Here is a 13993-nt window from a genome sequence, read left to right as displayed (position 1 = left end):
CTTGCTGTGCAGATTCTCACCGAACCCTTCTTTTTCCTTTTCAGCATCCCACTATTCCCACCTCCCACTGTGCCTGATGTTGTGGCATCCCAAGCTTCTTTGGTTCAGATTTGCACCTAATAAACTTCTGGTTAGGAAAGGACAGTCAAATGACTCATGAAGTTAAGAACATGATGCAAGAACTCTATTCACTCTGTATGTAAACCTTCACCAGGCCTCTTGTTTTCAGCCTGAGTTGCAGTATCTGCCTTTCCCTGCACCTGTTACAGAAACCTGTTGGGGTTCTGTAGTGTGGCTGAGCTCACTGTTTCGTTATAGTCTTCGGCAGTCACTTAGTTTTAGCTTCCTCTAATTTGCTAATTAATTCGAAACATCTGTATTTGACTTCCATCTTCTAAAAATGTGTTGACCTCTATCTATCATTCTGGTGAACTTTGGGGAAGGAGGAGTAAAATATAATATAGATGATCTTTTATGAATCTAAATTGGATCATAGTATCCTGTTGCTTTATTTCACTGGCTTTGCATTGCACTTTGAATAAAATCCAACCTTCCCTTTTTTCTGTTCATTCTGTCCTACAAGGCTGGCCTGGACCTTGCTTCCCTCCTCACTGTTCTTTCTCACTCCATCTTCCTCATTCACCAGGCTCCAGTCTCATGGAGTCTCATCCAGTCTCATCTTAAACTCCTATAAGATGCCATTCCCCCCCCCACCTTCAGCCAGTGTGCAGACTGCCCCCCTTTGCCTGCATTGTTCTTCTTCCAGCTCCTTCTGTGATTTTACTGTGTCATTATGTAGATGCCAGCTTAAATGTCACCTTGCCTGTGAGAGATTTCCTTACTATTATATCTGAAGAGGTGTGCTACGCCCTCATTGGTTACCTTCTAGCTCCTTGTACTTTGCAGTCATTTGTTTACTGATTCTTATTTTTTTGTTGTGTTTGTTTTGCTCTTTCTTCCACTATTCAGCAGGTGCCCCAAAGGCCTTTATTCACTCAGAATCTAGTGCAATATATATAGTTCAGTCCTGGTGTATAGGAGATGCTCTGCAAATATTTGCTGAATGACGGAAAAAAAATATATTGGAAGTGCACTTTTTGAAGTTAGAGGAGTATAGAATCAAAAGACCTCCATACTTCAGATAAACATTAAGGGTGATGGGAAGACATTTGAAATGTCAGCATTCTTAAAAGATGTCTTCGAGCTTCTAATCAAAGTCCTTTCAGTGTGTGCAAATTATCATTTCCCCATGTGTAGATAAATACCCAAGACCTGCCAAGAGTCTCTACTAAATCTCTCAGCTCCATCTGCTTCTCTTCCTCCCCAAAGCCACTGCTATCCATGTCTCCTCCTTGTATGACCTCTAATCCAGCTCCCTTTCCGGTTTTGTTGCCTCCAATTCATAGCCCATCCTATAGCCATAGTGAGTTTCCAGATGTGCAAATTGATATCACCTTCCAGTTGAGAACCCTTCATTGACTCCCCATTGTCCTCAGGATAAAAGCTAAATGCTTTAATGTGAGTCTGTACAACCTGGTCCCTGCCTGCCATGCCAGCATTCTCAACCTCGACAACCCCCACTCTCCCTGCGAGACTGACTGCTCTCCTTTCTCCAGACTCACCATGCCCCCAGCAGCCTTATGCCTTTTGCACACACTGCTTCCTTTCTGTGGAACACCTGCCCCTCTCTTCTTTTAGCCTATGCCTATCCGTAAGTTAAGTCTAAATATAGGCTTTGTTTCTCTCCTGGCAATCTTCTCTGATCCTCCAAGTTTGGATTGGTGGCCCTCCTATATGTTTTTATAGATCTTATTCTTATCTCTTTTGTAGGGTTTATCACCTAATATTGTAATTCTCTCTCTCTCTCTCTTTGTATCTGTTTCTGTTTCTCTAATGCTTTAAGCATCTGGAACATAGGGACTATATCTTATCTCTGTATCCTCATTATGGAATTAAAGCAAATGAATGGGAAGCACTAAAGGGTGCTTGTTTTCAGATTCAGGCTTGGAGAACTTGGCTTTGATGAATTGGAACAGCAGGCAGAGATAGTAGAACTAGTTCTCACTTGGCTATATAGATTATGTGCCAGTGGTCCCACTGGTTTTGAATAGTCTTTGCTATAGATGTACTTTTGAATTGGGCCTTTCTGCAAATGCCATAATGATCTTCAATGGGCCAGTTTCTCTCTTTGGGCTATAGCTACATTAGTGTAATATCACTATTATCAAGAGAAAAAGAAACAGAGGGAGCTGAGCTCCTGAGGAACAGGGATGGCTCCCTGGGAGGGGTCTGGGCCTTGGAGGTGCAGTTAGCATTGGGTCTGGTTAGCTGTGAGTCATGGTTATCCTGTCCATCCAAACTTCAATACCACTACGGGGACTTCAGGGGTTGGTGGGATCCTTTGTATCAAGAACTTCTTTTCTTAATAATGCTGAAGGAACTCATTAACATGAAATTTTAAAAAGGCAATAAAATCATCAATTGAGAAGAACTAAAGATTACTGTAAGCATATATCACATAGTCACTAGAGTGTGGTTCAGGTTGTTTCTGTTCTTTTTTCTTTCATTCCCTCATTAATAAACATTTAGTGAGGTCTATTACTTTATTAAGTGCTAAGGTATCAATGAAGAGTAAGACTTAACAATGAAGAGTAAGAGCTCTTTGTATTCTCTCTGGCCTTCTGTAGCACCTACTGAAGGCTCCGAGGGAGTGATTCTTAAGCATCTTCAAAGGAACTCAGGGAATCTAGATCTGAGTTGTGTCTTTTCTGGGTCCTCATCTCCAGGGGCTCCACTATGCTGGTTCATCGTGGTGTATGTTGTAAGGGCCTATTTAGCCAGAGCAGCTCCACCCTGACCCTGACCCTCCCCCCACACCAGGGAACTTACTTAAAAACAAGTCCCAGAAACCAGTCCCAGGTAACAAAGCCCAGATACAAGGGTGGGTCAGGCCAGGTGGAGGTATCCAATCAGTGGGGGTGCATACTGTCTTCCTAGCTACCAAGGAGTATGGGCCCCGCCCTTTGGGTGCCTTTTGGGCACCAATTCTGACCAAGGTGATAGGCTAGTTCAAATATCTACTATAGGGTAAATTGTAATTCAATTGGTCACTTATGTGTGACCTAGTAGGACTGTACAGCTTTCTCTGTGTTACAATCTCATTGGCCTCCTGTGCGTGGCCAGGTCCAAGCACATGGCCTTTGCCCTTAAAAGCTAGTCTGTAAGGCAGAGAGAGGTTGCCTCTTTGCAGGAGACAGCCCTGGCCGGTCAGTTTGATTCTCAATGCTTGGTGCAAAATAAAGCTTTGCTTGACCTTCGCTTTGTATCAGTCTCGCTCCTTTGACCATCGACCCAACAATGTAGACCAGCCCCTCAAGACCCTTTGCAAACTGACCCTCGCTTCTCCTCTTCACCTCAGCTACTTCTCCCTGCCCTGCATACCTTATCCTCTTACCAGCCAAACCATACTTCACAAACACACTGCGTACCTTCTGCTTCTCCTTCTGCTTCAGTGTTGACATGTCATCAAAGCACATCTTTGCCGTGTTTGCCTTTTAACTCATGTCTTCCTTCCCTCCCCTAGCAGAGCTCTTTGTATTCTCTCTGGCCTTCTGCAGCACCTACTGAAGGCTCCGAGGGAGTGATTCTTAAGCATCTGGGGAGCTTGTTCACAATGTAAGTGGCTGGGTCCCACGTCTAGAGCTTCTCAATGTCTGGGATGAGATTCAGGAAGTGTGTTTTGGAAAAACCTTCCTGGGTAAGTCGGATATATTATCTCTGTGTGAGAACCATGGTTCCAAGTGTTAGGTTTAAGACATCACATTCCATATCTGTTTTTCCTGTAAATATCTTTCTAATCACACTAGTTTGAGGTTGTCTCAAGGTAGAACAATGACTACATTATTTTTAATTTTGGCACAGAATACATATAGGAACTGAAAACATTTTGCTATTAAGTGGTAGCTCTAGGGAAGAGGGATAAGCGTATGTATCAAGTACTTCAATGGGAATTTGTTTTTCTCTTATAAAACTCTTAGTAATTTACAAACATCAAGTTATAGATGGTGCTTGCCAAGAACAATGCCAGATGATTTTTCAAAATATCATGAGATGTCCCAATATTAAGTCCTAGAGTTGCCTCTTCTATATAACCTTGTCTTCTCCTTGGGGCGTGTATGAGGTCATTATGAGGCCCATTGAGTATCACGTCCTCTTTTCCTGACTCATCTAAATGAAGAGGCAGCATGCAGTGAAACTTTCTCTCACTGTTCTGGTCTAGACAGAGATAATTTTTTAAAAATCAATAGTAAAACGCTTTTGGATGCCAGTAGATAACATCATGTATTGTTTGATGTACTTTTGAATTTATTTTGAAAAGACCTATCAAAAAATGAGTTCAAAACAAGATTCGAGTTTAGTTTCAATAGTAATTGGCACTATTTGGATATTGTGTTTGATACCCATATTTTTAACACTTTTGTCCTGAATAAAGTTGGTGTTATAAGATGTGATTCTGAACCAACACTATAGCAAGAATTAGGGATGAACTCACTCTAAGGGACATGTCTTGCAACTCCTCTAATAATCTGACAGTGCTTGTGGAACCTGGCATTTAGTCAGTGCTTCTTAGATATTTAATGAATAGTTGTTAGTGGAGTTGTTTCAAAGAACTAATAGTGCAATTATCCATCGATGACAGAAATGTTACCTAATCCTCCAGCAGTAAGGGGTAAGTTTCAAGTGGTGGTTTTCCAGATAATGCGAATGATATGCATTGCCCCATCTAGAGTGCTGTGAGATCTAACAAATAAAAATAAAGGATGACCTGTTAAATTTGAATGATTATATATAGTAGATAAACAATGAGCCCATGTACACTTACGCCAAGAAATTTTTCATTATTTATCTGAAATTCAATTTAACTGGCATCCTTTGTTTTATATGTCAACCCTAGCCTTACCCAAACTCTCTCACTCTGCTCCCTACCCCTGCCCCAGGACTAGGCAGGCCTACTGGAATGAGGAATGCCTTCTGTGTCCCCCTAGCAGAACAAAAGAGCACTCCTAACTGACATACAATATCTTCATTAGAAGCTGCTTCTGAACATTGGAGCATACACTTCCTGTGCCTGATAAAGCAGAAAATTATTTCTTGGTTGAAAGGTCCATAAAAACTACATTGATTGTACCTCTAAATACAAGAAGAGCAGGTTTAGTGTGACCAGTTGGAAGGCAAAATGGGAAAATAGGACTCTTATTTTAAATAGCTTACAAGGACTTTTACACTTGTAACCCCACCCCAGCTCAGAAGATTAAGGAAAGTTCTCCGATGTCTCTGGAATGGAAAAATTTACTTCCCCGACCCACAGACACTGAATTTCGACGGAATTACCAAGTTCCAGCTAAAATTCCTGAGTTGCAGGATTTTAGTTTCAAATATGGATGCTACTCAAGCCTACCAGTTGCTTCTCAGGGTCTAGGTAAGTAAGTACACCTGTAGCTTTGAAAGCAACTTCAGAGATTCTGTTCTCGTTCCAAGATTCTTCGGCATGCAGGGCCCTGGCAGGTAATCTTGGTAATAGTTAGGAAGAATGCCAGTTATCTCTGCATCCCTGCAAGGAATCAAAACTCTGTCTAGCTTCAAACCCAAGGAATGAATAAGTCTTGGAAAAGAACTGATTGCATATGCTATGGAATGAATATATGCTCTGCCTTGTGGTGGGGAGGCGGCGGGCGGCGGGGAAGCAGTTGTTGGAATTGGAAAACAAAGGAAGGCTTCAGTTGTTATAAAATTACCAAAGAAGAGACTGGGTAGGATTCAAATTAGACTTGTCAGTTATCCACTAGAGGTTTAGCCACATGGTACATCTATCAAATATCTTCAGATTTGACAACGGTTCTAATGATCCTGATTCCTACTGTTTTCAACAGAGGTTTTTAAAAGTCCCATGGCCAAGCCATTTCGAAGCTACTGGTTAAATGTATAATTTCGTGTCAGTCTGAGATAGTGATCTATTCCTGGCATGGAGTTGGAACCAAGTAGTGCTGTAGACAAAAATCACAAGGATAGAAGCTTAGCATCTCGAGGTTAGAAGACAGCCTAGAAATCACCTCATCTAGATCCTCACACCATATGGGAATCCCTTTTATTCCATCCTTGCCAAGGGGTGATGTCGTCACTTTTGGGGGGAGTGCCCCACCCCCAAGACAACGCTTCCATTTTTGGATACTGTTGGAAAGTTCTCAACAGCTGGAACCTTTCTTGCTTAGGCTTTGGCTTTGGCTTTGGTTCTACTTCCTCCCACCAGCTGGTGGTCCCTGTAAAAGAGACATATAGGAACAAAAGCAGTATTTAAGGTGTCCTTAAGATTTACAAAGGTTGGGCATGTTGTAGAAATTAGGGTCTTCCATCACGTTTTCATTGCCTTTTTTTTTTTAAAGATTTTATTTATTTATTTGACAGACAGATCACAAGTAGGCAGACAGGCAGAGGGGAAAGCAGGCTCCCCGCTGAGCAGAGAGCTGGATGTGGGGCATGATCCCAGGCCCCTGAGATCATAACCTGAGCCGAAGGCAGAGGCTTAACCCACTGAGCCACCCACCAATTTTTTGCCCCAATAATTCCATGACTATCAGAACCCACATTAAATGAACAATACTCAGATTCAAACAAATGATTTTGATTTTGCTTGCACATGATACATCAGTCTGAATTATTTATTAGTCTAAATGTGCAGTGAGTGCTGGATGGACATATTTTCATTGCTCGTCCGCAAACACCTGGGTCACTGAGGGACTCCTCTTAAGGTGTGACCTGGTCTGCTCAGGAGATGGCACGAAAGGAAAAGTAGCTTCTATGAAGGCATTTGTTTACTAAGGAGCTGGTGAATGTTACTATCCCACCATGCTGACCTGCAGAAGAGTTGATCTCAGGGAGAACTTTTCTGGGCCATCAGCCCCAGTCACCCCCACTGCTAGTATCCACCGTCCTGAGTCCCAGCAGCTCTGCATAGCCTGAATCATGGGAGGAGTGTCTTCTACTGTGGCTCTCTTTCCAGTACCTCAAGGATGCTGACTAAACTCCAAGTGGGGCTCGGGGCTGTTGGGGGTGTGTTTGACAAATAAGGGCGGGAATTCTTTGCTCAGTGACAGCTTCTGTGTCTTTCCTTCCCCTGTGTCCCCCTAGTCCCTGCTGTGCTGCACAGCCATATGAGGAATCAAGAACGCACAAAGAAGCAGACTATATACCAAAGCGATTATGGAAAATCCCATCTGGATTTCTTAACGATTTTAGATTCATTTACTCCCTCTCAAGTCACAGAGTACCTTCAGGGTGTTTCTTACAAAGGTAGGAGGTCTTAAAAAGGTGGGAGGAGGTCTCGAGTTACTATTGAATAAATGTACAGATAGTAATATGTTGCTTTTCATGCCAAATAGAAATCGTTCCAATGTTTAGCCACTGGAGCTAAAAGTCCACAAGAAGATAAACACTGCCTCAAAGAAATCCCATAGTTTTGTGTAAACCTCAACCCATTGAAAATAAGTTTGTCTTAAAAGAGGCCCCAGGGACTGTAGCCCCCCTTATTAAAAAAGAAACATCTAGCCTTTCGCTCCTCTCTGATCTCACTCATTTCGCTCCTTCAGCTTCATGGTTGCATTTCTCCAGGATAATCTCTGGTTTTATTACAGTGAAGTGATTTCTTCTGTGGGTGTTTGTGCTGTCTCACAGTTTTGCTTTATCTTACATAATCTTTATTGCCTGTTTGATGGTACTTTTGGTGAGAGGCTTTTTAGGGTACATGAGAATCTCTGTGTAGAACATCCTCCAAAAGGGCAAAGGCCATTCTCAGGGCAGTGTTAGTTGTATTACGAAGACTTATCCCAGCTCTGGGCCTGGGGACTGGAATCTGCTTGGGAGCATCTGAAGGATGGCTGGTCAGCCTGTGCACGTGTAAAATGTCAACTCAGAGAATAGGAGATGGAGGCGAGGAGACGAAGCTCTTCTACCAGCCGCCCTCGGGATCCACTGCTGGTGGTCACACTTGCTGTTACTCCCCATTTTTGAGCATATGCCCCCATGCAGGCATATTTATTTCTATAAAGAATATTCATGCCCCACTAAACTAGTGTATTATGTAAGTTATAAAACATATTAAATGCTGAAGAAGGAAGTAAAAAGCAATGTAATATAATGTTAGAGAACATAAATATGTAGAATATAAATACAGGTTCTAATATTTCTTCCCACATGCCATGGACCACCTTCAACCTGCCACTTGGTACTTCAGACTATGTGGCAGCCACTGCCTTGTTTTGTGCCTTGTGACCAGGCTTGACTTGGAATGTCCACCAGGTCCTCATTAACTCCAACTGCTCCCTGCCTCCTAGCTGTCTTGGGTCCCCAATCTCTGTCCTTTGCCTGTCTCCAGCTACAATAAGAAGAGTTTGGTCTTCTGAAATCCTCTCTGAAACCCCTTAATGCTAGGATCTTGTGCCCCACACAAAACTGAAACCTTACTGTAGGCAAGTCTGGTGAGGGGGTGCGCATGGGTGTGTGTGTGTGTGGAAGGAGGGAAGAGGATACCTTGCACGATTGCAGACTGAAGGTTGATGGCCCAAAGGCCATTAATAGAGCTCAAATGTTGGGTTTCAAGAAGTACCAGAAGCAGGTGTTTTGCCTCACTCTAAGGCACAAGCAGAAGCCTGTGTTTGCCATCAGGAGCTTGGTTCCTCTCAGCAGATGCTTCTGGGCCAATCTGACCTCTCAGAAGGAAACAAGAGGCTCCTTGAGGTCAGCTGCTCAGATCTTACAGCGAGGCAGAACAGAAGCTCCCCATCAACCCCCAGCCTGCTTTCCATTGTTTTTCCCAGCTTGGGTTCATATGTATAAAACCGTAGTCCGCATTCTGTAATGGACCCCTTTCACCTCTGGACCCACATCTGTTTGACCCCAAACAGATGAGTCCACCCAAAGCAGATGGAGGTTTCCAATTTCAGTATATGTGCTGCCGAAGCGAGCACCAGATGGAGGTTTCCAACTGCCCAGGAACTTGAAATGCAGGTGGCATTGAGGTTCCTCTGCGTGGAAAAACCAGGTGGCTGCTGGCACCTTTGTCCTTGGTTGTGTGTGTGTGATTTGTAATCCAGCCTTGGTGGTGCCCCCCGAGGGTGAACCAAGGACGCCACAGGTACTTTGACAGCCTCTGCTCTACTTGGATCTACCTTCTCCAAGATTCCTAGCATAAGCTGATTCAGCTGGACTCTTGCAGTTGGGTTTTCTCCCCAAACAAGTGAGACATGATCTATTACCTAACAAGGTAGCTTTAGGGCCAATCTAAGCCTTGGTTGCTTTTCAGGTATCCTGCTGTCCTGGGGCCCTCAGGATGGCACTGGGGGCAGGTACCTGGATGCTCAGGCCTCGGAGCCTTGCCATTTTGCACAGACTAGGGCCTTTATAGGATCTATGGGTTTTAGTTTCTCTTTCCTAGTTTTGCTTTTGAATGACCTACTCCTTAGCTATGCTGGAAGCTGACAAGCAAGTAGAAGGTTCCCTTTGAATTATTATGCCCCCAAACTCTTGTCATTTTCTAGTCATTTAATTGTCATTAGTGTCTGGGATGATGCTAATGCTTTTCGGACGGTGAGCGTCTCAGCAGAGCTCCTGCATGGTCGGGCTGAGCCAGTATGCATGAGAATAAAAAACTTGGCAGCTACACTAGGCTGAATGAATTATTACCACCTTGCTTAAAGTATTTTGCTGGATTCTCCCTCTTAGAGAATATTGGGGCCCAGAACAGGTGCATTTTGAAGGAGAGGGGAAGGGAAAGGATGCCCATCATGGCCCAAGACAGGGGCCAAGGGAGAAGGCAGGATAGAGAAGATTCCAGGAAGACAAGATGAAGCTGGGGAAGTAGGAAAGCAAGGGCAGCTGAAGGCAAACCTGTTGTTTCCAGTAGTCCTGTGTATCGCTCTCCGGTGTCGCACTCTCTATTACAACTTGAGAGATTTGAACTGTCTTTAGTGGCCATTCTGTTTTCAGAATCATCTTAATCTCCGAATGATTCAGGCCACCCAACAGCTTACCCTTTGCACCTCTGTTATTTATTAGTAAAGACTGTCATCTCCCTATTTATCCCTCCTCTTCCTTTAAAAGACAAAATTCTCAGAAAGCTGGTTTTCAGAGTCTTTCAGCTGTCACTCATTCCCCATCTCTTCCAGTCAAAACTCCCATGCACATGGCTATCCAAATGGTAATCTCTTCCTAGGGTGTGATTCAGTATTGTAGGGGATATATCCACTGACTGGAGGAATTTCATTGACTGACTAAATCACTTGATACAAAGATAAATAAAAAACAAATCCTCCCTTTCAAAGAACTCATCATCAGGAGTGGGAGACAGACACACAGGTGTGTGATAAGCTCTGTAATCGAAGTAGTCTCTGGGTGTATTAGAAGTCTGCGAGGGGTACACCCCTGCCCCTGTGGGTTGAAAGAGCATTAGGGAAGGCTGCTCTGAGGAGGCCTCTTTTAAGGGTCAAGGGCGGATCAGCACGACATGGAGAAGCAGGGCCATTCAGAGGGAGCAGAGGAAACAGCATAAGCAAAAACCTGGAGACATGAATCTGCATCTGTACATAATAAATACAGGTAACATTTGAATTGCAACTGATAGCCTTTTTGAACAGTTGTTTAAGTTGATTTTAAATTTGATACCATCTCATTGTTTTTATTCATTCATGCTGAACTTGATTCATCTTATATGCTTACCTTTGACATAAGAAGGATTTGTCTTTATTTATTTGCTTGCTTATTTAAAATTAACTCTTTGGTGTAAGATTTAATATAGAGACCTTTTAGGCTTAAAATGACAAGGACCGAAATCAGCGAATGTTGAGAATACAGAGAGATCTGTTGCTGGTAGGCATGTCAACTAGTAGCGTCAGTGTAATATTCATAACAGATCTGGCAGTTTCCCATAGAGTTAAACCTATATCTACCCCAAGACCCAGAAATTCTATTTTTTACCCAAGAGAAAAGAAACCATGTGTCCACTGAAGGACTTCTACAAAAATGTCCGCAGCCACTGTTTTCTTAATAGTTCCAAACTGGATACGACACACATTTCCACCATAGCAGGCTGTGAAAAACTGGTATATGCACAAAATGAAAAACTGCTAGGTAATTAAAAAAAAAAGAAAAGAATCAGTTATCATTGTAGTCAACAACATGAACTTCAAAAACATGATGCTGAGTGAAAGAAGCCAGACATAGATCTTACGTTTTGTGTGACTGCTTTTATTCAAAGGGCTCCAACAACAGGCAGCACTTCTCTGTGATAAACGAAATCGGAACAGTCTGTTTTGGCGGGGGAGAGGTGTTGACTGGGAAGGAGCATGACAGCTCTTTTTGGAGCAGTGGCAGTGCTCTTATTATATGGGTACAAGTTACATGCACGCAGGTATCAACGCATCAAACCACTCATGAAAGACCAATGTGTTTCACTTTGTGAAAAGTAGACCTCAGTTTAAGACAATGCTGAGGTCAAAAAAGGTATGGAGCAACGTGGGGATGTCAGGTCACAAAAACAACCAGGAAGAATTGGAGAGTAAGCCAGGACCACACACACACTCTCTCCTGATCTTTAGACCCCAGCTGACACTGAGCAAGGTCGCAGGGACACTGCACATGATAACATGGGACCACTCCCACTCTTCCTTGCTTTTGGTTGCTGCTGCACAGATGACAATTGCTAGGAGTGAAAAAAATTTTACAGCTCCACTCTGTAATATTAAACAGGTGTGTGTATATAAATATACACACATACACACAACACACATATATATATGTGTATGGAAATATGGAATGAGAATTAGGGAACTATAGCTGTTCAGAACAGGACAAGATTCCTTTAACTTTCCAGATGAGGATGTGGAGGCCAGGGAATTGAAGGGCCCTCTCATGGTCAGTTGTCAGTCAAAGATAGCAAGGCACACTAGCAGTTGGTGGGTAGAAAAACAACCCCAGCTTCGAGGAAACTCTGGGAACTATAGCCTGTATTGTTTTTTTGGCATGACTATTTACTACTGTGTTCTTGGTCATAAAAGGTAAGGCAGACCAGGCCCTGTCTAGGTGTTTCATACACAGCATTCCTAATCTAGCCCAACAACTGTACAAGGCGAGTCCTATTTATGTATTCAAAGATGAGGAAATGAAGGAATGGAGAGGTCACATGATTTGCTAATGCTCCCTAGGACAGAAGAGAATCCCAAGTCCACTTCACTCAAAACACCATTCTTTTTCCAGGAAGCCTTGCTGAGCCTTTAAATATTAAGTTTACTCTTTTTTAATCAATAATTATACACTTGTGACTTTTTAGGTGTTAGACATATACCCTTTGATTATTTTGGTCTTATCCAATTTGTCTATAGATTACTTTTATACGATACTTGCCTCCTTTCTAGAATTCTCTATTTAGCACTTAATAGTTAAATGGAAAACTTTATCTTATTTTTCTGTAATTTTCAGACAGACAAATTCTCGATCACTTTCTCCGCTCTCACTGTGACTTTGGCATGGGACAGAAAAATAAAGGAAACAGTTCAGATGAAAAAAATTGAAAATCAATAAAAACACTGGATCATTTTCTCAATAATGGAAAAAAATAAGATCTAATTTGTTCCAAATAATATATTCATGGATTTATGTAATTTTATTTTGTTTTACTTTGTTCTTAAACAGTAAAATCATTTAAGGCCATAAATCCTCCCCTCACCAATGTATCCAATAGGTTTTGCTATAATTTTTTTCCTTTCCTCTTCTGAGTATTTACTCTATGGTTTCAATTTTGATTACATCTCTGACCTAGAAATAATGTAGAAGAGGTTTTTTAGTTTTCCAAAAATTAGAGGATTTAAAAAAAAATTTATTGTTGACTTTCTATACAAAAGTTTTTGAAAAAATCTTTGCTTTGGGAAATTTAGCAAAGTTTCCTTTTATGCTAAGTGTGTGATTTGTGTATTACATGAATATAAGAAGAGAAAAAAATGTATGGTTTATTGTATTTCTCAAATCCCTTATATCTTTACTTTAATTGTATATTTGAACTGTTAAATTCTGAAAGAATAATATTAAAAACATCCCACAGCAAAAATGTTCCCATTAATTTTCTTGTATTTCTGGGGTTTCATGTATATTTATATACTATATATTACGTATATATTTATGTTTGTATATATAAATATATAATATATATAGCTGCTATGTTGTTTATCAATTTTTTGACCCAAATAGAGCTTTTTCAGTGATTAACTTTTTTCCCCTCATTACATACTATTCCTCTTTGACTTCATTAATAATTTTGACCATGAGTTACATTTTAATTGATATTAAGGTTGCCATTCATGCTTTGTTTTTCTTTACCTTTTCTTGGTATACATTTGCCTTCCCTTAATTTCCAATCTTTCTTTGTAAATTTCTTTCAGTTTGCTGTTAGAAATACCTTATGTAGGGGTTTTATATTATAACTAATATAAGAATTTAGTCGATAGAATACAATAATTATGATGCTTGACATACTTGGTTTTATGATTTCCAATTGTTTTTTTCTTATTCTTTGTTGTTCTTTTTAGTCTTACTTTTCCTAATTTTCTTCATTTTTTTCTTACACTGTTAATTTATTTTTAGAGAGAAAGAGAGCGTGAGTTGGGGGAGGGACAGTGGGGCTACTGCAGAGTGGGGCTCAGTCCCACAACTCTGAGATCATGACTTGAGCCAAAATCAAGAGCTGGATGCTTAACAGACTGAGCCACCCAAGTGCCCCTTACACTGTTAATTTTTAAATCATACTGTTTTTCACTATACTAGCAGTTTTTTAAAATCACACATGAACATTGCTAAATTTGGATTTCTCTATTAATATATAAGAATTACACTTCCCTATGCTTCCAGTAACTTTTCCTTATAATTCCGCCCTTCTCCAGCTTGAGAGATCATC

The 13993-nt window shown here is 41.4% G+C and overlaps 1 protein-coding gene across 1 annotated transcript in view; it reads left to right on the top strand.

The window, feature by feature from the left end:
* The window catches only part of TEX26 (testis expressed 26), a 31531-nt gene extending 18393 nt beyond the window's left edge, over positions 1-13138 (top strand). The window contains exons 5-7 of the mRNA XM_032314875.1: positions 5303-5479; positions 7186-7347; positions 12526-13138. Coding sequence (XP_032170766.1) covers positions 5303-5479; positions 7186-7347; positions 12526-12617 — 431 coding nt within the window. The 3' untranslated portion in view covers positions 12618-13138. The remainder of the gene's footprint in view (positions 1-5302; positions 5480-7185; positions 7348-12525) is intronic.
* Positions 13139-13993: the final 855 nt, after the last annotated feature.

This window comes from Mustela erminea, chromosome 15 (genome assembly GCF_009829155.1).
Source record: "Mustela erminea isolate mMusErm1 chromosome 15, mMusErm1.Pri, whole genome shotgun sequence".
Taxonomy (NCBI): domain Eukaryota; kingdom Metazoa; phylum Chordata; class Mammalia; order Carnivora; family Mustelidae; genus Mustela; species Mustela erminea.
This window is presented reverse-complemented; position numbering and strand designations above follow the sequence as displayed.